Consider the following 25,792-nt stretch of genomic DNA (forward strand, 5'->3'; position numbering starts at 1 on the left):
TCCCCACTTGGAATTGAACTGGGGTCTGCTAAGCCTTTAACTGGCTCAGCAGTTAAAGATGCTGAGCTTGTCAGTTGGAAAGCTGACAGCCTGGGTTCAAGGCCTGAGCGTAGTATAATCAGGTGAAGTCCCACCGTTGCCCCAAGGCCTGACCACCCACCAAAAGAATGCAAATGTGAGTAGGTTAAAAGCAGAGGTGGGTTGCTCCTGGTTTGGCCTGGATCTGGCAAACCCGTAGTAGCGGTGGTGGGAGGCTCCACCCACCAGCCAAACGCATGGACAGAAGCATTGCGTGAGCGCGCCCAAACCGGTAGTAAAAAAATTGGGAACCCACCATTGATAAATAGGTACCACTTTGGTGGGAAGGTAACAGTGTTCCGTGTGCCTTGGCATACAGTCAGGCTGGCCACTTGACCACAGAAGTGTCTTTGGACAACACTGTCTCCCTGGGGTAGGAAATGGAGATGGGCATTGATCCTACAGTCAGACCTCACTGAACAGGGGAACTTTACATGTACCTTTTATGATGCATAAATCTAATGTTGTGCCTAGGATCCAAACTGAAGACCAATGCAGAGGTTTTAATATTAGTGCACTGACTATGGTTTGTCATTTATTTCACCAACCTCCTGCTTCCCCGTCTGTGTACAATGCTTGAGTATTGTAAGCTTTTCACAGCTCTATTCAGCCACTTGAAAAGTGAAATTTCTCCTCTCCAGGAGGTGGCAGCATCATTCAAGTCTTCTCATGATCTAGTGGTAAAGCAACCTTTCTCCAGGCTGTAATTCCTGTTGGTTTGTCTTTTAATCCGGGGAGAAGAGAGGCCTGGACGCCCCCCCCCCCTTCTTTCCATCTTGCTGGCCTCCTCACCATCGCATCCTTCTTCTGGTATTGCTCCTTTGCCCCCTCCCCCCTTGCTGTCGGGGAGCCTTTACCATCCCCCTACCCAGCACTGGCTCTCCTCCATCTTGGCCTGTGACAATCTGCCCTTAACACCTGTCCTCCCCCGACCGCCTGCTACCCGCCACTACCCCAGATAGTTAGGTAGAGATAGGTAGAGATAGGTATAGGTAGATATAGGTAGATATAGATAGGCATAGATAGTTTAAATAGGTTTATTGATAGGTATAGGTATTGGGGCAGCGTCCATCTGATGGTGCACTCGGACTGTGGGAAGGGCTGATAGAGGTTAGAGTTAGGGTTAGGGTTAGGGTTGGGGGTAGAGTTAGGGTTGGGGTTAGGGCTGGGCTAAGATTAGGGTTAGGATTAGGATTAGGTTTGGAGCAGGTTTAAGATTGGGTTAGGGTTAGGGTCAGGGTTAGGGCTGGATTAGGGTTAGGGTTACGGCGAGGGTTAGGGCTGATAGAGGTTAGAGTTAGGGTTAGGGTTAGGGTTGGGGGTAGAGTTAGGGTTGGGGTTAGGGCTGGGCTAAGATTAGGGTTAGGATTAGGATTAGGTTTGGAGTAGGTTTAAGATTGGGTTTAAGGTCTGTGGTTCACAAGGCTCCCCTCGTCCGGGACTTAATTTTAGACAAAGGGGCAGACCTGGCATGTATTACTGAAACCTGGCTGGGCCCGGAAGGAGGAGTCCCCCTCACTGAGATGTGCCCAGAGGGTTTTCAGGTGCTTCATCAGCTGCGACCCCAGAGAAGGGGCGGAGGAGTGGCCATTGTTATCCAGGGATCTCTGGTTCCTCGTAGGACCCCGGCTCCGGAGCTTGTCGGGTGTGAGTCCTTATTGGTGAAGTTGGACCTTGGGGGGTCAAGTGGGCTTGTTGTTAATGTACCTGCCTCCCAACAGCGTTGCAACAGCCCTCCCCTCGCTCCTCGAGTCAGTAGCCGAGCTGGTGGTTGAGTTCCCCAGGCTTATGGTGCTGGGGGATTTCAACCTGCCTTCGCTCGGCGAGCACTCTGATGGAGCGCAGGAGTTCATGGCTTCCATGACAGCCATGGGCTTGACCCAAGTAATTCGGGGTCCGACTCACTCAGCGGGTCACACGCTCGACCTCATATTTCTCTTGGAGCAGTGGAGTTGTGATCTTGGTTTGAGGGGTATCGAGATCTTGCCCCTGTCATGGTCGGACCACTGCCTACTGAGGCTTGACTTTCGGAGGCCAATCCCCCACTGTAGGGAGGAGGAACCGATTAGGTGGTTCCACCCCAGGCGCCTTATGGACTCTTTGGGCTTTCAGACTGCGCTTGGTGTTATACCTGATACTCTCGTCCACAGTCCGGCTGAGACCTTGGTCGCTGCTTGGAACTCGGCGGCGGCAGAGGCTCTTAACCGGATTGCGCCTTTACGGCCTATCCGAGGCAGCAGATCCAGGAGGGCTCCTTGGTTTACTGAGGAACTCCGGGAGATGAAGCGCCAAATGAGACGCCTGGAGCGCCACTGGAGGTCCAGTAAGTCCGAGTCAGACCGAGCACTGTTAAAAGCCTGCATCAGAGCCTAACTTCTGGCAATTCGGACTTCAAAAAATACATACATTGCCGCTCTGATTGCATCCACTGAGTCGTGCCCAGCCGCTTTGTTCAGGATAACCCGCTCCCTCCTGAAAGGGAGGGATGCGGGCAACCCTTTACAAGGCAGAGCTGAGGAGTTTGTCCAATTTCTCGTGGATAAAGTTGCTCGGCTTCGGACAAATCTGGACTCCAATTGCGCAGAGCCAGCCGAGGTACCAGGGGAGGGTCTTGAACGGCATCTTTGGATTGACTTTCAGTTTGTTACTCCTGAGGAAGTGGACAAGGCCATCGGAGCAGTGAGTGCCTCCACATGTGTACTGGACCCGTGCCCCTCCTGGCTGGTCGCGAACAGCAGGGAGGTGACACGGAGCTGGATCCAGGCGATAATTACTGCCTCCCTCCGGGAGGGGTTCTTTCCTCCCCCCCTAAAGGCGGCGGTGGTGAGACCCCTCCTGAAAAGGCCGTCCTTGGATCCAGCCATTTTAAATAACTATCGTCCAGTCTCCAACCTCCCCTTTGTTGGGAAGGTTGTTGAGAAAGTGGTGGCCTCTCAGCTCCGGCGGTCCTTGGATGAAACCGATTATCTAGACTCCTTTCAGTCTGGATTCAGGCCTGGCTACAGCATGGAAACTGCTTTGGTCTCACTGACCGATAATCTCTGGAGAGCCAGAGATGGGGGCCATGCCTCCGTCCTAGTGCTCCTTGACCTCTCAGCGGCCTTCGATACCATCGACTATGGTATCCTTCTGCGACAGTTGCAAGAGGTGGGGGTGGGAGGCACCGTTCTTCGGTGGTTCTCCTACCTCTCGGACAGGTCGCAGTCAGTGTTGGTTGGAGGGCAGAGGTCGACCCCTAGGCCCCTTAAGTATGGGGTGCCACAGGGTTCAGTCCTGTCCCCCCTCCTGTTTAATATCTACATGAAGCCTCTGGGTGAGATCATTCGGTGGCATGGGATAAAATATCACCAGTACGCGGATGATACACAGTTGTATCTGTCCGCCCCATGCCAACTCAGTGAAGCGGTTGATGTGATGTGTCAGTGCCTGGAGGCTGTCAGGGTCTGGATGGGGGTAAACAAACTTGCTCTCAATCCTGACAAGACCAAGAGGCTTGTGTTTTTCCCTCCCAATAATTGGCCATGTTTCCAACTCTCAGGCTGGGGGGTGAAATTATACGCCCCTCAGACAGGGTTCGCAATTTGGGAGTCCTCCTGGATCCACAGCTGATTTTAGATCACCATTTGTCGGCTGTGACCAGGGGGGCATTTGCCCAGGTCCGCCTGGTGCACCAATTGTGTCCCTACCTGAACCGGGAGGCTCTCACAACAGTCACTCACGCCCTTGTGACCTCAAGACTGGACTACTGCAATGCGCTCTACATGGGGCAGCCCTTGAAGAGTGTTCGGAGACTTCAGCTTGTCCAGAATAGCAATAGCAATAGCAGTAGACTTATATACCGCTTCATAGGCCTTTCAGGCCTCTCTAAGCGGTTTACAGAGAGTCAGCATATTGCCCCCAACAATCTGGGTCCTCATTTTACCCACCTCGGAAGGATGGAAGGCTGAGTCAACCCTGAGCCGGTGAGATTTGAACCGCTGACCTGCTGATCTAGCAGTAGCCTGCAGTGCTGCATTTAACCACTGCGCCACCTTGGCTCAGCCGCGCGAGCGATTGTGGATGCGTCTCGGTACACCCACGTTACACCTATCCTCCGTGAGCTGCACTGGCTGCCTATTGGTCTCCTGATACGCTTCAAGGTGCTAGTCGTCACTTATAAAGCCCTACATGGTATTGGACCTGGGTACTTGAGAGACCGCCTCCTGCCGATTACCTCCCAAAAACCCATTAGATCCCACAGACTAGGCCTCCTCCGAATTCCATCTGCCGGCCAATGCCGGCTGTCAACTACCCAGAGGAGGGCCTTCTCTGTGGCTGCTCCGGCCCTCTGGAACGATCTCCCCGTGGAGATTCGGACCCTCACTACCCTTCAGGCTTTCCATAAAGCCATTAAGACCTGGCTGTTCCAGCAGGCCTGGGGCTGCTGAGTTCCCATCCCCACTCGAATTGGTATGCTTGTTGAGACCTTTTAAATTGGTTCTGTATTGTTGTTTGTCTTTGTTTTCTTTTCCTTTTATATTGTTTCCCTTCCCTTCCGGTTTTGTTAGCCGCCCTGAGTCCCTCGGGAATAGGGCGGCATACAAGTTGAATAAAACCACTAAACCACTAATGGCTAATGTCAAAATGTTTTTTCCCCCTGAGTAATTCATAACTCTTGGTTTTTAAGGCGTGCAGAGCACAAAGCCCAGGACTGGAAATTTGTTATTGTGTCATCATGCCAGGAGTCATACAACTCATCCTTGTGTGATATGAGCATCTTGTCTGATTTAGTTTGAAGCCAATATTTTTTCAGCCAGTTCTAGCAGACAACTTTTCTCATACTGTGTTTATCTTTTTCTTCAGTTCCACTAGCTTGGAATCTTCTAGCCGTCTCTCCCAGATCTTGCTAGCTTTCCTTACATATTGTATGTTTGCTGCTGCTCCAAAGAGCTACAATTAGTGCTTCACGGCCATCCGGGGTTTTGCATCCCTCTGTCCCCATGCATTTCTTCCTGGGTGATGGATGGAGGTGATGGTGGTTCCTTTCAGTGATGGGTTCCTACCGGTTTAGCCAAACCAATAGTAGTTTGGCAGCCTGGGTCACTGGAACCGGCACGCCCCCGAACCGGTTCTCCTATGGTGGCGCCATCTTGATTTTCATTTCTGCGCATGTGCAAAACAATTTTCATTGCACATTTTTTTCACATTTTGCGCATGCACAAACCTATTTATGTGCAAATGCGCATACAAAATTTGCACACAGACTGAAACGGCAGTAATGCCAGCTGCAACCCACCCCTGGTCCCTTTCCTATCTTCTCCTCTCCTCTACACAAATATTGAGCCAAGGCCACCTTTATTCCTTTGGCTTCAGACCTTTCCATCCTGCCTGTCTCATCACTAGAACGCCCGGAAGAATGGTTGGCAGGATTCTCAATGTTCCATTTGCCCAAAGGAAAGCTGACCTTGCATGCCTCGGATCATACTTCTCTTTCTGACCTAAAGCCCCGAGATCTTCACTTCATCCTATGGATCTTGGAGAATATTTGACACAACTATGTGTGAGAGCAAGCGTGATGTGTAGCGGTTAAGGCTGTGTTGGCGAACCTATGACACGCGGGCCAAAAGTGGCCCACAGAGCCCTTTCAGTGGGCACGCGAGCCTTTGCCCCCGCTCATCTCTACTGCGCATGCATGCGCGCCTCCCACTGGCCAGCTGGTTTTTGGGTCTCTGCCGCGCATGTGCAGGGGGAGGGGTGCACACGTGGGGTTGCACATATATGCAGGGGGAGTCAAACATGCATGTGTGGGGATGGGGTGGGTGTATGGGGGGATCACGTGTGCATACACGGGGCAGGGCACATGTGGACGGTCATGTGTGCATGTGTGGGGGCGGGGCACGCGGGGGTGTCGCACGCACATTACATTATGGGTGTGTGTGTACTTTCAGCACTCGGTGACGAAAAGATTAGCCATCACTGGGTTAAGGCCTGGGAATAAGGAGACCCAGATTTTACTCACTCTCTCTCTCTCTCCCCTCCCCCTGCGCGCGCACCAGTGGTGGGTTTCAAAAATTTTTAGAACCTCTTCTGTAGGTGTGGTCTGCTTTGTGGGAATGGCTTGCCAGCCATGTGACCGGGCGGGCATGGCCAACTTGTAAAATGTGGTGAAACTCACTTAACAACGCTCTTGCTTAGCAACCAAAATGTTGGCTCAGAAACTCTGGCATTTGAAGCATACAAGTCTGAAAGCTGTCAAGTTACAAGACCCTTGCACCCCTAACCCTTTAGAAAAGAAACCCCAGGGGCGTTCAAACTTGACAGCTTTAAGACTTTAAGGTTTAGATAGGACTCTTAGAGGCGGGCGGGGCAATTGGTGAGCCAGCCAATCAGTGAGCGGTGGAAGGGGCAAGCATGGTGCGGACGGGCGGGGGGAGGGAGCTGGAACTGGTTCTAAACAGCACTGTAGATTTGTGGAACCTCTTCTATAGAAGAGGTTAGAACTGGCAGGAACCCACCCCTGACACACACACACACACACACACACACACACACACACACACACACACACACACAATCTGTATCTCTTCAACCCGCAGGGGAAAAATAGGAGAGAGCGCTATGCACACTGCCTGCAACTCCTCTTACAAAATGTGGGATAGTTTTTTTAAAAAAAAAAGTGATATAGAGGGGAAAATGGGCTTTGTTTAGAATTTGGGAAAGGATCATTTCTTCAGATATTCCCACTGGGGTCATAGAAGGGAGCACTTTTATCTCCATCCTCCATTTGAAGTGTGCCCAGCGTGAATTGTCTAGAAATGAGGAAAGGGAGGGCTGGCCCAAAGAGGCCCCCTTTGTCCCAATTTGGCAAACTGTATCCACCCACTTTTATCTTTGCTAAAGAAGCTGAGCCACTCCACTCATATACTCGGCTCTTCTCAGCTTCGGTCAAGGAATGTGACATGTCAGAAAACAGCTGCTGCTTGGGAGGAAGAGAGGGAGGGAGGAACTAAATGGGGGCTGGAGGATTTTTCCTTGTGGATTTCCCTTCCTCTAAAAGGGAGGGGGTGTAATTCAGTGGAATGAAAAGCAATGGGACCGTAAAAAGACAGTAAAGATGTTAGGAGTTCCAGAAGGAGAGCAGGAGTGTTGTGTGAATGGGGAGGATTGTGCCCTCTGCAAAGAGTCTAGCTCCCTCAGTGTATTGAGATGGGCTGGCTGCAACCTGAGACCATCCTAAAAATAACCCCCTGCCTGGCAGCAAAGGAACCTTCTGGGACTTGTCCGGCTGGGTGGGCAGGCACCTGGAGCAGCGTCAGTGCCCCTTGGCAGATGCCCAGCAATTGGGGGGTCTCACACAGAGAGGGTGAACATCAAGGAAGGGAAACAGCTGCCGGGGGGCTGCGCAGGGCCCTATCTGGCTGAGAGATTGCAGAGTCCTAGGTTGGGGGTGGGTGGGGGTGTCTTATGCAACATCACTTGCAACCGAAGACCGTGTAAAAGTCAGTGAGGCCCTAAACCATGCAGAAAGCTCAGGAACAGAATATTTTCATCCATGGGACAGAAGAAGTTGAGCAGACAGGGCGGGTGCCCGGCAGAGCTCCTCCAAGCCCTGCCATCCCTCCTAAGAGAGCCAAAGTCACGGCAGAGCAAGGGGGCCCTGCGGCTCCGATTTTTCTGCAGGAGCTGAAAGACACAGCTGTTAGCATCGGCCAGGACTTCCTGCTGAAGGTGGTCGTGACCGGCAACCCCTGGCCGCGCCTGACCTGGTACAAGGAGAAGGTACCTCTTGCTTCCATCAAGAAGAAGGTCAAAGGGGAAGAAGAAGAAGAAGAGGAAGACTATGGCAGCCTCCAAATCCTCAACAGCAAGGTGGCTGACGCTGGACTCTACAGCTGTGTGGCCAAGAACAAGCATGGTGAAGCCGTCAGCACAGCCACCGTGACAGTCACCGATATGGAAGGTATGGATAAAGTGGGAGGGGGGTGTTTTCTTGTGGGACTGCATGCCTGAGCCCTACCTGGGCGGAACAGTTGCTGCGTTAACAATGGCCACTAAGCTTCCCAAGGGGGAACAATCAGCCCTGCTTTTCCAAGAGACCCAATTCTTCAGCCCTAGCACATCAGAGTCATATTTAGCAGTGCTGCAAAAGGTCAGGGTTTGTAACCCAGTGCCAGGCTAGAAAGATGATAACTGGGTGCCTCTGATTGTGTATCACATTCATAACCCTTATTGATAACTAAATATGGCTTCTCCCAATGAATCAGGTTTCCTGTTGCAGGGCGTTTGGTCCTTAGAATTAGCTCCTGTATTTCTTTCTTTTAGAAATCAATCCCTGGCATAAACTAAACAGCTCTCTGGGTCACAGTGTAGGACAGGAATGGGGAACTTCTGTAGACGCTGAACACCTGCCATTAACTAAGCCTGGTCCTTCCCAGTCATTGGATCTTGTGGCATGAACAGAACTGGGAGGAAAAGGGAAACCTGAATGAATGCCTTTCCTGGGCTTAATTCAGAGGAAGACTTATCATTCTGAGAATCTGTACCCTTAATCTCACCCCTTGTCTTTTATTAGAGAATAAGAATTAAACGTTAACAAGTAAGAGGGGAATAACACCCCCATCTACAGAACCACAGTTGCTTATTAGCATTAGGGTAAAACCCCTTGAAAGCTAAACTGGACCAGGGAGTCCTCTCCATTCTGAAGTTAGGGAAGGCTTGGTGAGGCTTTTGGAGCCCTTAGAAACAGGATGGGAATTATACAATAGCACGGAGCACTTAGACTTACTGTATATACCGGTACCACTTCAGTGCTTTACAGCCCTCTCTAGGCAGTTTACAGTTTGCAGCATATTGCCCCCAACTATCTTGGTCCTCATTTTATTGACTTTGAAAGGATGGAAGGCTGAGTCAACCTTGAGCCAATCAGAATCGAACTCCTGGCAGTGGGCAGATTAGCCTGCAATATTGCATTCTAACCTCTGCGCCTCTATGGCTCTTTGTAGGGGATAGTAAAGCACCTCTTTTTGTGGCCCAGCAAATGGGCAACTCTGTGGGGCAGTGGGCCAGTCCCATTCTTCCCTTCTTCCCAAGTTAGGGCAATCATTAACATTTGCAACCTGAGCCCTTTCAGGAAATTAAACCGCCTCCTGTCCGGCCAGCACACTGCCAGAAAGGCTGCTTCTCACTTTGTCAACGTTGTCTTCCCACATAGCTTTTGTATGATCTGGTTCTTCTCGGTGCTGAGGGCGTGATAGAAACTGCTACCAGCTCACCAAACGCCTTAGTCCTACCTACAGTACTTCAAGTGTGTTTGTCATTGTGCACAATATGGTGGAGGCTTCTGTTCAAAGGGACAAATTGTAAAGTGGAAGTCACTCTTAAATCAGCATGGCCCAATGAGCTGCAGCGGAGAGGCTCTAGTATCCTGCATTACAGCTTTGACAGTCGCCTGCCAAACTAATGCTAGATTATGAGACTGACAGCCAGAGGGAGTTCCTGTTTCTTGAATCATTAACTAAATAGAAGCAAACCTATTTCCACACATAAAACAAGAGAAGACATTTAGGCTGAAATGTCTCCCAGGACAGAGGAACTCTTTTAAATTAAATCAGTCTAGTGTTGACCTGTTTGGTGAAGCTGCTCCAAGTTGGCCACCTTAGTGTGTACTCCATTCCTTTCCAGAGATAAATCTACAATATGTGTGGTAATGCATTTGGATTTAGCACCCACTCAAGATTGTATTTCTCTGAGCATGGTCCAATGAACCAGAGAATCACATGGCAACATTTTTCCAAAATGGAACTGACAGTCATTTAGTCAAGCAGGTGAAGGTCATATCATATATGTGTTCAAAAAAGGTTAGAATTTGAAAACGCTGCCGATTCCAAGGGCCATATTTGCACGATGTGCTGAACCACAGCTAGACTTAATGTATTAGCAAGGCATTTTATGTTGTGTGAACACAGCCAATAGGTTTCAGAAGGCTGTTTCTGACAAGGATATTGTGAGGTTATCTAGATGAGGGTCTTACAAATCTACTCTATGTTTAATATTTGCGAAGGTAAATACTGTAAGATCTGTACATTCTCAGGTTGTCTCAGAACTTTAAAATAAGTAAAGTTCAAATCATCATTGCTGTATGTTTGTGGGAAGTTTAATATTGCAGGTGACGTCTCAAACCCAACTTTTATTTGCACATATGTCCAAAACCTGGAGGAGAGAACAATCATGCACAGATGGTCATCTAATCAGAGTCTGAAAGTTCTCATTCTATGAACATCTATTCTAAACACCACCACATGTATCTAATATAATGCCCGTAATCTACAGAAAGCCCAGTGTACTCAATTGTTTCCACTAAAAAGAGAAAGATTGTTCACATTATAGGACTACCAGATCCAGGCTGCAGAAATTCAGATGGTCAGCAGATGGCAGCAAAGAGGTAGGAAATTCTTCTCTCCGTGGTCCTCTTATGGCCCTCCAGATTCTGCAGCCCAGCCTAATGGAAGTCCTGTTAGAAAAGAAAGAGCCTTATAACTCTTCAGCTGTGCCTTGCATCTTCCATGAATTTAATATATGATCCTGTCTCATGATTGTATGGGGTAGTAGCCAATCACAGTAGCTATACTTTCTTTGTTGTTTGGTAGGAAGTGTGTATTCCATCCCTGCGCCCCAGATTTCTTGACAGAGATATCTGTGGGGTCAAGGGGCCAAGGGATCAATGATGAAAACAAGGTTGTGCCCCATTTGTATACAGTTAGGCCTTGTCTAGCAACTGCCTCATTCAACAATCGTTCTCAATTATGGCAATGATGAACATGTTTTATGACAGGTCTTTTACCTTTATGACCTTTGCAAGTCTGTAAAGCAAAGTGAAGTTGAAGTAAGACGTTATTTCACTTAGCAATTCCTTTGGTTTACGACTAAGTTGCTGGTCCCAACTGTGGTTGCTATCACATGCACTCAAGAAAGGAATGGGGCATGTGTTGCAACAGTCCAACACTACTTCAATCATTTGGACAAAAGGCTCCAATCCTGCAGATTCCCAAATCTGTGTTGCCGAAATAACTTCACCATTGTTTGTGCCGAAAGACAGAGCATCAGTGAAGCAGGATAAATGCCTAATGAAAAATCATGATTGTAAAGCAGATCTTTTTGGATTGTTTTAAGAGTGAGACTTGAGAAAAAATTGGAAGTGGGAGAAAAAGAAAGAAATGAAAGAAATTGTGGTGAAAATAGAACAATCACAGGAAGAAAAAAATGAGTCCTGTATTTAAAAAAATTAGTAAAAGATTGATCGTGCTCTCAAAGGAATGAATGCAGAATGGAAGTAAGAAAGGTGATATGGATACTGCTTGGAACAGAGTGAAAGAATCACATTATGAAGCGTGTGGAGTTACAGTACACCAATAGAAAATATGAACCAAGATGCAATCCCTGTCCTTTTCATGTTGGTAGAAGAAGCATGAGACCATTTCATTAACACTTGTAGATTTGGGACAAGAGTGCAGAGTTGCTGCACTCTTGGTTCATAAAAAAGTTCTCAGTATGACTAAAACCTGTAAAAATCTGGCATCAGATTGGATTAGATGGCATCAAAGTTATATACTTTCATTGTTGCCATCTAGTCTTTATCTGTATTTTTGCAGTTCAGATGTGGTAGCTCTAGTGTTTAGGATGATTCAAATGCTCCAACTGGTGAAATAATGTAAGAAGCCATTGCCCTTAAGACAGAGTAGCCCTCTGGCAACCTGACAGAAAGTAAGTCAAGAACATGGAATCAACATACTGAGTACATTAGAAAGCAAGTAATATCTCTCACGGTTTTTTAAAAAAACCTTCTGGAATGAATCTTAAAATGTGACATGTGGCATGCATGATACAAATATCATGCATGTATGCGTACTTATATGATAATAAATGTTTATTTCTCTGAAGTCTATTCTGCTACCCATGGAGACAGAAGTTTCTGGATTTTGTACTTTTTACTTTCTAGTGTGAAAATTGCTCTTGGATTAATTTTGTAAGTGTGGTTTTCTTTTGCCAGTGACTAATCTGCAAATGAAGAGGCACAAGTTAAGGTGATAGCACTGCTCTCTGTATGCTTTGGTTCTGGTAAACAAAAGGCTACAGTGGCTTCCAGATAGAAATGAAGAGTCAACAAGGGATTGTGTTGATTTTTCTCCCCATCCCTGTATGATGTTGTAATTAATAGAAGAGAATATTTGTAGCTCAGGGTTGAACTGTGGGGTCCTCGTGGGGTCCTTGGTGCTCTCTGAGCTTGGTCGTTTGCTTGTGCAGTCAAACACAGAGTGTGCCAAGGACACCACAGATATAATAATGGAAAGGATGACATTTTGATCTTGCTGTCTGGAGTTTTCTTCTCCTGAACTTGAGGGGATAGAAGAAAGTCCTAAACATTCTCTGCCTACCATGTGCTTGCGTTGGCTAATCTGGCAATAGCAGTATTTCTCAACCTTAGCAACTTTAAGATGGGTGGACTTCAACTCTCAGAATTCTCCAGCCAGCATGGAATTCTGGGAGTTGACATCCAACCATCTTATAGTTGCCAAAGTTGAGAAACACTAGGATAAAGGAACCAAACATGTGGTAATCCTGGCATGCCAGTATCTGCAGTCTTAAGAGGATTGGAAGCAGGCAACGGTATGAATGTCATACATTTATTTTCTTTGATTTGTCAAATGAGAGGAAAAGGATAACCCCAGGGAACAGAACAATGCAATCAATTTCTGCGTGGCAGGCAAGGAGTGATTGAGTGGCACTCCTTTGTCCTTAGCTACCACAGGGGGAAAACCCTTTAGGGCTGATTGGCTGCTGGTTCTCTGCATGCAAATTTGTCCCATTGTAGCCTTGTAGCCTTCCAATTGCCAAAACAGTCTCAAAACAGTTGAGTGGGATACTGAATGGAATTGGAAGGGCTTCGAGGCAACAAGGTTGATGGACAGGGCAGTTGTAACGTTAGGAGCAGCAAGTTCACATCAAAGTTAATTGAAAACAAAATCAACTGGCCTTTATGGTGTAATGCTTACCTGTTGGGCTTTGGCTATTATTATTATTATTATGAGAGGCTGTGCAATCTGTCTTGCTACTTATTCATGCACAATGCTCATTAAGGCCTCCAGAGAAACAGTGAGGGGATCAGCGCACATAGAATATCTGGATCAGTATTTACAGCAGACCTTAAGAACAGGGAATCTTCAAAGTCAGCTACACAGAAAAGGGAAGAATATAAGGGGCAAAAGTAAACATACTGCTTTCACGTTTATCCTCTATCCACCTTGCACCCTATTCCCTCCTATACTCCTCCTCCTGCCTGTTGCCAGTACGGACCCCTAAAGATTACCTAGACAAGTCCTACGATTTTCTTGGCAAGGTAGTTTGGAAGCGGTTTGCATTGCCTTTTTCCTAGGGGCGGGAGAGAGTCAGAGGTGGGTTCCTACCGGTTCGGACCGGTTCAGCCGAGTAGGTAGTAACTCGGCCTGCCACGTCCCTGAACCGGTTCTCTTTGCAGTGCCATAGACGCCGCCACCTTGAGTTTTTTTTAGCACTGCACATGGGCATGTAGTGCGCATCAAGCAACAGCTAGAACCCACCCCTGGAGAGAGTGACTAGCCCAAGATCACCCTGTTAGGTCCATGCCTAAGATAGGACTAGAATTCATGGTCTCCCAGTTTCCAGTCTTATCACTACACTAAACTGGCCCTCCTTGGCTCACATAGTAGCCTTTTTATTTCAGAGGGAAAGCTACTTCAGATCAGTGGACAGTTCAGATAAACTAATGCTCAGATAAGAACTTGAGAACTCACTGGAGAGAGAGATGAAAGATAAAATTCAGTGATATTAATCTGTCCTCTATGCTTTACTCTATTATCCTCATTAGAACTATAATTACCTTGTGGAGCTGTAATGCTAATGATGTATCTACACCCACCTAGCCCACAGAATCCTACATTCGTGGGTAAGGTAGTGAAGGCTGCAGATTATTAGGTGACGTTTGCGGAATGAGGAGTGGAGGAGGTGAGGATGCTCAGCAAATTGTGTTCCTGCTTGGCCAGGTAGAAGTGAATAAACTAACAGATTCACTTTCTGCTTTTGGGCTGCGAAGGCTAGTGGTGAGAGCCATGGTGGTGCAGTGGTTAGAATTCAGTACTGCGGGCTACTTCTGCTGATTGCTGGCTGCCGGCAGTTTGGCAGTTTGATTCTGACTGGGTCAGGATTTACTCAGTCTCCCATCCTTCCAAGGCTGGGTAAAACGAAAACCCAGGTTGTTGGGGCAATAGGCTGACTCTGTAAACTGCTTAGAGAGGGCTGTGAAGCACTGTGAAGCAGTATGTAAGTTTAAGTGCTATTGCTAGTGCTTCTTCCCAGTCTTATTGCTATCGCTCCATGGTTTCTTGGCTGACATTTCTTTTATGCTGATCCCAGCATCTTCATTAAACACCCCAAAGCCATTAAGACAGATTATAGAAGGCCACTGGAACTCCCAATTTGGTTTTGTGTATTTTCTATTTAATACAGTACCTAACTAATAGCTACCGCTTCACACACGGCTTGCTTTATTTAGGAGATTGCATCTGTGAAGGAAATTGCTTCTCTATAACACCACACATGGAAACAAAGGCTCAGCTTTCTGTTTTGCAAAGTGCGTAGGCAATAGCCCCAAACCCCATGGCCACTGCAACATAGATTATTCTGAAAAACACATTCACATATGGCAATGCCTACACAGCTTCTTGCCATGTGCAATGCTAGCTATGTAGGAAATTAATTCATGTAGAAAGAGCAAAGTGCCTTTTCAGGGGAATTCATAATTTCTCCTTCTCCTTGATCTATACCAGGGATGTCAAACTGAAGACCTGGGGGCTGGATGCGGCCCATAGGGTGCTTAGATCTGGCCCACGGAGCCACCTGGAAATAGCGGACCAGCCCGCAATGCCTCTGCCAGCAAAAATGGAGCTCAGGAGGGCTGGCCTAAGCCCTCCCAAGCTCCGTTTTTTATGGCAGAGGGTTGCAGGAGGCCATTGCAGCTTAAAACGGAGCTTGGGAGCCCTTTTTGGCTGGAAGAGCTCTCAGGCAACCACAACAGAGGTGGATTGCTCCCAGTTTGACCCAGATTGGTCAATACCAGTAGTAGCAGTGGCAGGAGACTCTGCCCATCCGCCTGGATGCTTTTATGCATGTGCAGAAGTGTTGCGCATGCGAACACGCGTGGGAGCATGCCTGAACTGGTAGTAAAAAAATTGGCAACCCACCACTGCACCACAGGCACCCCCCAATATGAATGATGTCGAGCTGGCCATGCTTACCCTGGCCACGCCCACCTTGGCCCCCTGAGGTCAAACACAACCCTGATGCACCCCTCAATGAAATTGAATTTGACACCTCAATGTGTACAGAAGAGAACATAACTCCACAGGTTCAAATCATCAAGTCATGCTTAATAGTCTGGGCTTTCTTGACCTTTAGCAGAGGACTACACTAGCTGTTTTTACTACCAGATAACGTCTCCAACCATGTGATGGTTGCTAGTGGTCTTTTGCATTTTTGTAGCTAAAATGTCATGGTTTGAATCCATTTGTAAGGATCATGGAGATGATGAAGTGCCCTCCCAGCGCTCCTCCCGTCATTCAAGAGGTTCCTGTCATCTTCCTATTTGGTCTTCCCAAACTCTATTAAACATCTGTCAGTCAGGGAAATACATAGATCATCAGCCCCCAGCACTGATTCTGTGGAGAATCACTGTTCTGAAAGAGCTGAATAAGTGCTCCATGAAGAAGTTAATTGATTCCTCGGTCGCCTGGCAGCTGATAATTTTGGGTGGGTGCCTGAATATAAAAGTCATTCTCTGTACTAACATACCTACTCCAACAATCTATATTCAAAGCTCCAGAATACTCAGTGCCCAGATGAATTTCGAAAACACTTCTTGATATGGCTTACACATTTTCTCATAACTTCATATGTAAATGACATTTCTTAAGACCCTTCAACTCCGGGGGAGTGTGAAATGAGAAGGCCTTGTTTTAACTAGTGTGGTGGTGTGTTTTACCTTTAAAAAAATCGTGGGGTTGGAATAATTTTCCTTCTCATGCCAGCCTACTTTATTTAGAAAAACTATTCAGTGCAAAAGTAATGTTATTCTTCCGACTACAGGCAGAAACCTGGCTTATACTGATAACACAGAGGTGATCCTGAAGGTTCATTGATTGCACAGAAGCACATCATTTATCCAAGTGTAACAATTACTTTCTAAATCAGGAACATTTAGTCTGGCACGGCAAATTCATTTTCAGCCTAGGATCCTCTGATGCCCCTTCAACAGAGACAAAATAAGTAGCTGCTATTGCACACTATTCCTCACAACCCAGAGGAAACCTAATCTGTGAAAAATACAACCTTCAGCTATTATCTCATTAATAGTAATGGCTATTAATAAACTATTAATTCCTAGCTATTAATATTTATTTACCTATTTTTATTAATTTTTATGTCACCCATCTTCCCTACAAGGTGACTCTGGGTGGCTTACAAGATAAAGCAAGTAAAAAATTAATGAAAAGATGAAAACTATACAGAATAAAATATTATTAAAACTGTGCTAAGACTGCAACTAAGTGAGATAATAGACAGACAGGACAGGAATGAGGGCTTCTTATTCCTCAGCCACCTCCAGCAGTGAGCGCCCCTCTCAGGGCCTCAGGCCAACTGGCAAAGCTAGGTTTTCATACCCTTCCAGAAGGCCAAAATGGAGAGGGGGGGAGAGGCGTCTCTTCTCTGGAAGTAGAATGCTCCAGAGCAATGGGGCCACAGTGGAGAAGGCCTTGACCGTGCCTGCTTTAATTTTTTAGCAGACGGGATCCATAGCAGGCCTCTTCTGCTGGCGCAAGTTGGGCAGGCTTGTCCTGTTGGGAAAAGAGATAATATTTCTTTGGTAACCCAAGGAAGAGCGAAAGCCGCAATACTTTGTGTTAGAATTTACCAATCTGTTCACTATTATTAGCAATAAACTCTATTTTCTCAAATAAAAGGTCACTATCTTCCATATTCATAAGAAACAAAGGACAGATTTTTAAAAAATAAGAAAAAGAAACCCTTCTAACTTTGCATTTTAAAAAATCACTGTACATATATATATATGATATATATTGATAAGGAGGAGAACCTTGTGGCTTAGTGGTTAACACATCTGCCTAAGATATAATACAGCACAGGTTTGAATCCCAGTAAGGGTATGGCTAGCTGATGAGAGCTAAATAGCTTGAAATAGATCTATACTAGTCTCCCTTTATTTATTTATCAGCACAAATACAACACACACAGACAGACAGACACACACACACAGACACACAGACAGACAGACAGACACACACACACACACACACACACACACACACACACACATATATATATATATATATATATATATCGATCGTAGATGGTATGGGTATGCTGGTCTTGTTGTATTCGCGTCTTTTCCTGTGTAAGATTGAGATTGTCTTGGCAACGTTTTGGCGCGAGGTCTCACTTGCCATCTTCAGGCTGGTGTTTTCACCTTAAAGCATGGTCGGAGCTGCTGTCTTCCTATAAAACCTGGGGGGGGGGTATGTGTGGAGTGCTAGCTTTGTTTCAGTAAGTGGATTGATTGGCTGTGTGGTTGTATCATGATTGGTAGATTGGTGCTGATTGATGCTGGCTATGTGTCCATTGTTGTTTTGTGTTGTAACGGCCTGGGAGGTGGGTGGGGCTTGTTTGTTGACTAGGGCTGGTTTCCAGATGTCTGGTAGGCAGGAGGTATCGTCATGTTTATTCATGTTGTGGGGGTGTTTCTCTATTTTGACAGCTTCCATAATTATTCTCTTGTTGAAGTGTTCAGCTTTGGAGATTAATTTGGTTCCTTCAAAATTAATTTAATGTTTTGTATCTTTAAAGTGCTGGAGGAAGTTTTTTCTTTTTTTTCTTACTGTGTTCTTGTGTTTTGCAATGCGTGCATTTATTCTCCTGTTCATTTGGACTTACACAAATAACACGGTGCTAAGGACACTGGCATGCCAGGCACCATTTATTTATTTAGTAAATTTATAGGCCGCCCAATCCCGAAGGGGTGGCCTTGGTATCCATGGGTCCCATGATGGAAATTCTTGTGCAATCTTTCGTTTTCAGCAATTTATTTTATGGGAAAAGATTCAGCATAATTTTTATAATATGTAGTGTTATAAATATCATCCCAAAATTCATAATTATATATACACAATCCAGATTATGTGTTCACTGGAAATGAAGGTTAAATAAGCTCCAGATGAGTTTTTTTAGAATGTAATAGACCTGGAAGGGACCTGGGAGTCTTCTAGTCCAGCCCTCTGCTCAAGCAGGAGAACCTATACCATCTCAGATAAATGACTGCTCTAGACTCTTCTTAAAAACCTGCAGTTATGGAGCGCTCATGATTTCTGAAGGCAAGGTGTTTTTTACTTTTTAATTGTCCTCACTGTTAGGAAGTTTCTCCTTAATTCCAGGTTGTTTCTCTTTGAATATTTCCAACCATTATTTCTTGTCCTGCCCTCTGGTACTTTGGAGAATAATTTTACCCGTTCTTCTTTGTGGCAGCCTCTCAAATACTGAAATATTGCTATCAGTATTATAGTTGTATAATATATACATATACGTACACACACACACACACACACACACACAAACACACACATAGTAGTTATATAGCACAAAGAAGGCAACAAGCTGTGAACAAATTAGGGCCAAGAGAAGGAAGAACTGTGGCCTTGTGAAGGGGAAAAGGCCATTTCCATATGGAATCTTTATACTACTCCAGAACTATCTCTGAACTTGAATTGGAAAGAGTGACCCTCAAACTCTCAGGCTTTATAGTTTTTCTGATCTTCATAGGCTAGTCTTACAAGCATCATTTAAGATCTGCCAAGTTGGCCCTAATACATCCTCTTCTGTTTCAGCCGCCAAACTCATTTATTTCTGGCTTAGCTGTGATGTCTCTGTAATTGCACTAAAGAAAATCTGTTTGAAATACTGACACTCTTCTGAGGTGATGGGGGACCTTTTTCCTCTTTGGCAAGGACTTTTGCCTTGCCTTGGGCTGAATCTAATCTTGCCCACACCTCTTTCATAGTCATTGCTGTTACATCTTTGGAGAGTAATGGAAAAATTAGACAAACACATACCATGTAAACTTTAAAAAAAGTACAGATAGAAAGGGGGCAGTAACTAAAGATGTGTTTTGCACTTTCTTATTGGTTGCCTTCAAAAAACTTTAGTAGGATTGTAAAGAAACTAGGGCAGTCTGGAAGTGCCCTGTGACTTTAGTCAACTCAGTATCTGCTTTATGAGGACCCTGACCTCATTCACACAGTAATGAATAAGGGCAGAATATTTACAGAGGCCATGTATTTAATATTTATTTTTTTCTAACATTTTACAGTAACTAAACCATTTCAGTTACTCATCAGTTCTTATAAATAGCTTATTACATGTTGGAGGGGCAGTAGTTTAGTGATTATAGAAAGATGCCTTATAGACAACCATGAGTATGTGCAAAAATTATGTTGTGGGATTGGAATGTTCTGGAGGACTTGGGACATTCTCTTCCTCCTCCAGACCTTGCCAATTCAGCTGTCCTGAGGTAATCCAGCAGTTTTTCAGAAATTAATCCATTGAATTAGAACTGGCATTACAGATATGGTCCAGTGTTAAAACAGGCTTATTTCACCTGGAATACTTTGGATTCAGATAATTATGTTATTCAGATGAAGAAATCAACCCAGAACAGCTGGATTGGATGATCTGGAGGAGGAATGGAATATTCCAGAATTCCTGGAACAATAAATTTTGCATATATTTAAATGAACAGGCTCATTGTCAGACCAACCCATTATGATTTTCTCTGATTGACAGTGAGTCTCCAGATAAGGAGCAAAGCCTTTCTCATCACAGATTTTTTTTAAAATCTTGTGATAACATCAGATTGAAAATGGGACTTCCCACATGCTATTCAGCTGCATTATCGCAGCAAAACAAATGTGACTTACCTGCATGTTTAGTAACCATATTGCAGTTTATTAAATATAACAGTAGGAGAAAGAGGAGATTTTCATTATTCAAATTTAATTCTTTTTCATTTAGATGAAAATCTCTTCTCTGCAAACTATTCAAGATAATAGTCTGCACAAAATAGACAGAAGGTTCACAATGTAGATTACATATTGGCTCATTTAGCCCATAACTACAATTTATTTCTATAATTTGGTAATCTAAGGAGGTTAACAGAATTAACAGAATATCACAGTTGGAACACACCTTGGAGGTCTTCTAGTCCAATTACCTGTTCAAACAGGAGACCCTATACCATTTCAGGCAAATGGCTGTCCAATCCCTTAAAAACCTCTAGTGATGAAGCACCCACAACTTCTACAGGCAAGTCGTTCCACTGATAAATTGTTCTGTCAGGAAATTTCTCCTTAGTTTTAGATTGGTTCGCTCCTTAATTAATTTCCATTCATTGTTTCTTGTCCTGCCTTCAGTGCTTTGGAGAATAGCTTGACTCCCTCTTCTTTGTGGCAACCCCTGAGATATTGGAACACTGCTATCATGTCATCCCCAGCCCTTCTTTTCATTAAACTAGACATACCCAATTCCCGCAATCCTTCTTCATAGGTTTTAGCCTCCAATTTCCTAATTATCTTGCTTGGGGTGAAAAGTAAATTGTGGGAGGCCTTTCATGGTATTATAGTGCTCCACACCTATTCATCTTAATGGAGTTGTGAGCGGGATTCTTTTGTTATATCAATATTTTTAAGCTCTTTCTATCTTTTGTATATGTGTACTGAACCTTTCACTGATCTATTTCTACTTGCTGAGTTTCTATGGCTATACCAGCAATCACTAATGTCCTCATTTTGCCTCTCTGCTTTTTTTTTTTAAGGACTCACCTGACTTTTATTTTTGCCCTCCAACTTGGTACCTAGCCATTGGATCTATTCATTGAAGTACCATCCCAATAGAAAACACCGCAGAAACACCTAGTTCCGGACTGAGTCCTCTCAACCTTCACTCTTCACTGGCTTAGTTGAAGAAGAGTGGCAGGAAGGAGTTTCCATGTATGTTTCCTTAATTCTGCACTCAGGACCACAGTCCTTTCCAATATACCTGTCCATGGAAAAATAGATGGTTTTGTTATCCTATAAGGAAGAATGGTCATATTTCTGGGCAGGATGCAGAGTTTCCATACCACATATCAGTTGCTCTCCTTATATTCTTGCCATTGTTCTATAAGCTCTCTCTGTGAGTGTGCATGTCTCTCTCTCTCTCTCTCTCTCTCTCTCTCTCTCTCTCTCTCTCTCTCTCTCGTTTGTGTTTGTGTGTCTGTGGGTGTCTGTGTGTATGAAGTGGGGAGAATCACTTTCTCCATCTGGATTTTTCAGGTTCAGCAATGAAGGAAAGGAAGAGAGAATTTTTAGAGCACAACTCTGGAGTTCAGCAATTTGCCTGCCTCCAGTAGCTCCACAATCATAAATGAAGAATATATAATTGGACAGTTGCCACATTGTGGACAGCTGCCAACATAATAAATCCTGCAGATTTTTACTTGCTGTAAGCAAGGGATAAAACAAACACATAGACATTATATATATATATGTGTGTGTGTGTGTGTGTGTGTGTGTGTGTGTGTGTTATATTTTATGCTGATAAATAAATAAAGGGAGACTAGTATAGATCTATTTCAAGCTATTTAGCTCTCATCAGCTAGCCATACCCTATGTTGGGAATCGAACCTGTGCTCTAGACTAAAACATATATATATATGTTTTTTTATTTGTGCTGATAAATAAATAAAGGGAGACTAGTATAAATCTATTTCAAGTCTCCCTTTATTTATTTATCAGCACAAATAAAGAACCACAAATATAACAAAGGCAACAGTAAAAATATTGGGTTTCTGTCGTGATGTACTCTTGTGACGAGCCGATTGACAGATGATGGAAGCAGTTAGCTTCCTCCCATAATTGGGGCTTACCAGGGGTTGTAAAAATCTAATATGTGTGTGTGTGTGTGTGTGTGTGTGTGTGTGTTTTATTTGTGCTGATAAATAACAAAGGCAACAGTAAAAATATTGGGTTTCTGTCATGATGGACTCTTGTGACGAGCCGATTGACAGATGATGGAAGCAGTTAGCTTCCTCCCATAATTGGGGCTTACCAGGGGTTGTGACACTAAATATATATATGTATATGTGTATGTATGTATGTATGTATGTATGTGTATATATGTATACATATACATATACATATGTGTTTTTTATTTGTGCTGATAAATAAATAAAGGAAGACTAGTATAGATCTATTTCAAGCTATTTAGCTCTCATCAGCTAGCCATATCCTTACTGGGATTCGAACCTGTGCTCTATTGCCTCCCAGGCAAGGAGTTAACCATTTGAGCTACAGAGAACGACTCCTTTTATATGTATACATATACATATACATATACACATACACATACATACATACATACATACATACATACATACATACATACATACACAATTGCATATGCAAGGTTTTTTTCACATCAGAGTTAAGTGATTTAAAGATGGGATCTAAAGGAACATCTGTCAGTCTGTCTTTCGCTCCTCTGATAAAAAATAACCCCCTCCATTACAGCTTTAAAACACATAATTGTAAAATGTGAGATCCTACTTTAAGCATCACGCACCATGGACACATCCAAACAACCAGTCTTTCTGTCATCCAGTCTTTCTGAATTCTGCTTGGAATGTGCTGATGATGGATCTGGAGTCTGGACTGTTGTAATGACATTCAGATCTATTTAGATGTCAGGATTCAATAGCAGGTCCATAGAACTTTAGAGAATACCAACAAATAAATGCTTGCACTTTGTAGCTCAGAGTTCAGTGTAGGGAATGGTTGGCCCGTCAGACCTTGCTTGTGGGCCAGTAACTGACTGCCTCATCCTTGTTCTTCAGGTTTGTGGGCCTACTCGTAAATACCTTTTCCCTCTTCATCCAAATAATAGAAGATAAAATATTTAATAATTCAAAATACAATTTAATATTGTCTCTTGCTTCTGAGCTTGCCTTGGCTGCAAACCTCTGCTGCCTTCCAGATGTCTAATGCTCACATGCTGGTAAACTCTCTTATCAGCACAGATGGAGCCCCAGGAACAGTGAGGTGAGGTGAGCCAAGAATACATCCTGTGAGAGAAGCAACACTCCCCTTTAAGCCCAAGGCAGTACTGTACCATTTCTGAAGCAGCAATGGCAATCTTGAAATGGAGGCTGCATTTCTGGCCCATGGACGAATCAAAATTACTTGCAGTTGTAACATACACAGATCTATGTCATACAACACTACCACGGTCTCTCAAAAATAATTCAAAGCCGCTTCTCTGAACATCTGGTCTTTGAGTAAGTTAGAACTGCTGAGAACAAGCACAGGACACCATAGGCCCTGAGGCATTCCCTCAAGCTGACAGGAAAATACAAAAAGTGACAACCAATCACTATTTCCAACTGCTGCAGTTCCTACAACATTAGTAACAAAAGTCTTCTCACGCCCATGCAGCACAAAAGGGGGGCTGCCATACCCCTCCTTGTTTTTAGTACATGTTAAAAGTCCATTTGCAAAACTTCTGAATGGTTACTATGAGGGGAACCTACCTAGCTGCATGCATATATATAGTTTAAAAGGAGAACAAACACCAAAAAGAAGGAGAACATGTTGTCATTTTTTCAGCCAGGTGATGTTCAAGATACTCCTAAATGCAGATGTTTGTTGCTGCAGCAGCAGAAGTGGGGAAATGTTGCCAGAATTGATCCAGGCCTTGTGACACTTTGCAGAGCCTTGCAATTTTTCTCTTCTGCAGCAGGGAACCAGCCAACTTGATGCTCTTAAAATTGTTGTTGAAAGACTGCCAGAAATACATTACAAAACAAACCTCTATTGGAGACTAAGGGTAACAGAACAGACTAATGGTTACACTGATTTCAGGTCTATGTGATGGAGTGAGGCAAAGTTTTTTGCTAGTGGGGAAACAAGACTGCCGTACTTCATGTTTAAAAAAATAGTGAAAGAAAATACCACCGTAAACACGAATAAGGCACATAGTTTAGGAGATACATTAAGACAAAAATCCTACCATACTATAGTTGTGGAGCCTTGACATTCTCTGAACATGTTTGCTCATCGTTACCTAACTATGTAACATCATCAGTGTTAGCGAATGTAAGATTTCTTCTTGCTTATATACAGTAGTTTACCAGTGCTGATGGGAGTGTAGATTTTTCCTTGGTAGTTCCTTGATTAGGGTATTATTTTCTGTTTGTTTGGTATTACTTATCTGTTGGTTCTGTGAGAATGTGTTCTAGTCTTTTTGTTCCCTTCTTATTTTTATGTCTCTTTTGAAAGGTCTATAAAAGTGATTTATTTCTATGTGTTTATTGATGGCTGACTTGTCTGAATGCCAACCTTCCAGGAATTGCCTAGTGTTTTTGAATTTAAATTGGTCTAGGGACGATATATTATGGTTTAATGGAATGTAGTATTCAGGCCAAAAATCCAGTAAAGTTGCTTGACCAAAAGATAGTATATTTTCACAAAAAATACACTAAGACCTCAGATTTCACTATTAAGCTGTTCAGCTATGCTCTTGATCTGAGATTTTAACAGGTTTTAACTTATTACTTACTCTGTGCCCTACTGGGTAGAGCAGTGTTTCTCAATCTTGGCAACTTTAAGATGTGTGAACTTCAATTCCCAGAATTTCCCAGCCAGCGTGATAGGGGATTTTGGCAATTGAAGTTCATAGATCTTAAAGTTGCCAGGGTTGAAAAACACTGGCCAGTATGATGCTTATCAGAATATTGGGAGGACATCAGGAAGTATCTTGGGACTTTGGAAGGGTTGATGTATTCTAATTCAAAATACCTATTGCCAGAGCATCTTTATTCTCTTTCTGGAAATAGGTTACTAGAAACCTGCATGGTATATTTAATGCTACAAAATAGTAAACCAGTCTGTTGATTCCAAATTACTCAAATCTATCTCAGGAATTCCCTTTAAACCAATTGGATTTATAGTATTTACGCAGTTTAACCAGTTTATTAATTTAACCCTTGTTTGTGTTCATACAATATGTTGAGCAATGAAATAACCAAATAACTTGAATTTTAAGACATTAACCAAAGTTCAAATATTGTGCAAATACAGTCACTAATTTGTAATGGAATAAGCAAAATCCCTTGATTTCAAATGCATGATATTATATGTGAAAAATATGCTTCCTAAATAGATTATATATATTCGTGACCCGTCAAAACCGCGCTCGACTAAGCCGCACCCGATTAAACCATGTCGCTGACGTCATCAACAGGGCGACAACAGCCAGCGTGGAGAAAGAAGGGTGCTTTAAATAGCGCTTTGAAAGCAAGCCGATTCAACTTAAGGTAAGGGTTAGGTTTAGGGTTAGGGTTAGGGTTAGGGTTAGGGTTAGGGTTAGGGTTAGGTTAAGGGTTAGGGTTAGATTTAGGGTTAGGTTAAGGGTTTGGGTTAGGTTTAGGGTTAGGTTAAGGGTTAGGATTAGGTTTAGGGTTAGGTTAAGGGTTAGGTTTAGGGTTAGGTTTAGGATTAGGATTAGGATTAGGTTTAGGGGGGTTAGGTTTAAGTTTAGGGGTTAATTT

The 25,792-nt window shown here is 44.1% G+C and overlaps 1 protein-coding gene across 2 annotated transcripts in view; it reads left to right on the plus strand.

Moving 5' to 3' along the window:
- Nucleotides 1-7,517: 7,517 nt before the first annotated feature.
- SPEG (striated muscle enriched protein kinase) overlaps nt 7,518-25,792 on the plus strand; it is a 129,676-nt gene continuing 111,401 nt past the window's right edge. For both annotated transcript variants that reach the window (XM_087713346.1, XM_087713351.1), the window contains exon 1: nt 7,518-8,017. In XM_087713346.1, the coding sequence (XP_087569472.1) occupies nt 7,576-8,017 (442 nt within the window). In that variant the 5' untranslated portion in view covers nt 7,518-7,575. The remainder of the gene's footprint in view (nt 8,018-25,792) is intronic.

Source organism: Thamnophis sirtalis, unplaced genomic scaffold (assembly GCF_051295495.1).
Source record: "Thamnophis sirtalis isolate CommonGarterSnake01/CBP01778 unplaced genomic scaffold, rThaSir2_p1.2 scaffold_1, whole genome shotgun sequence".
Taxonomy (NCBI): Eukaryota; Metazoa; Chordata; class Lepidosauria; order Squamata; family Natricidae; genus Thamnophis; species Thamnophis sirtalis.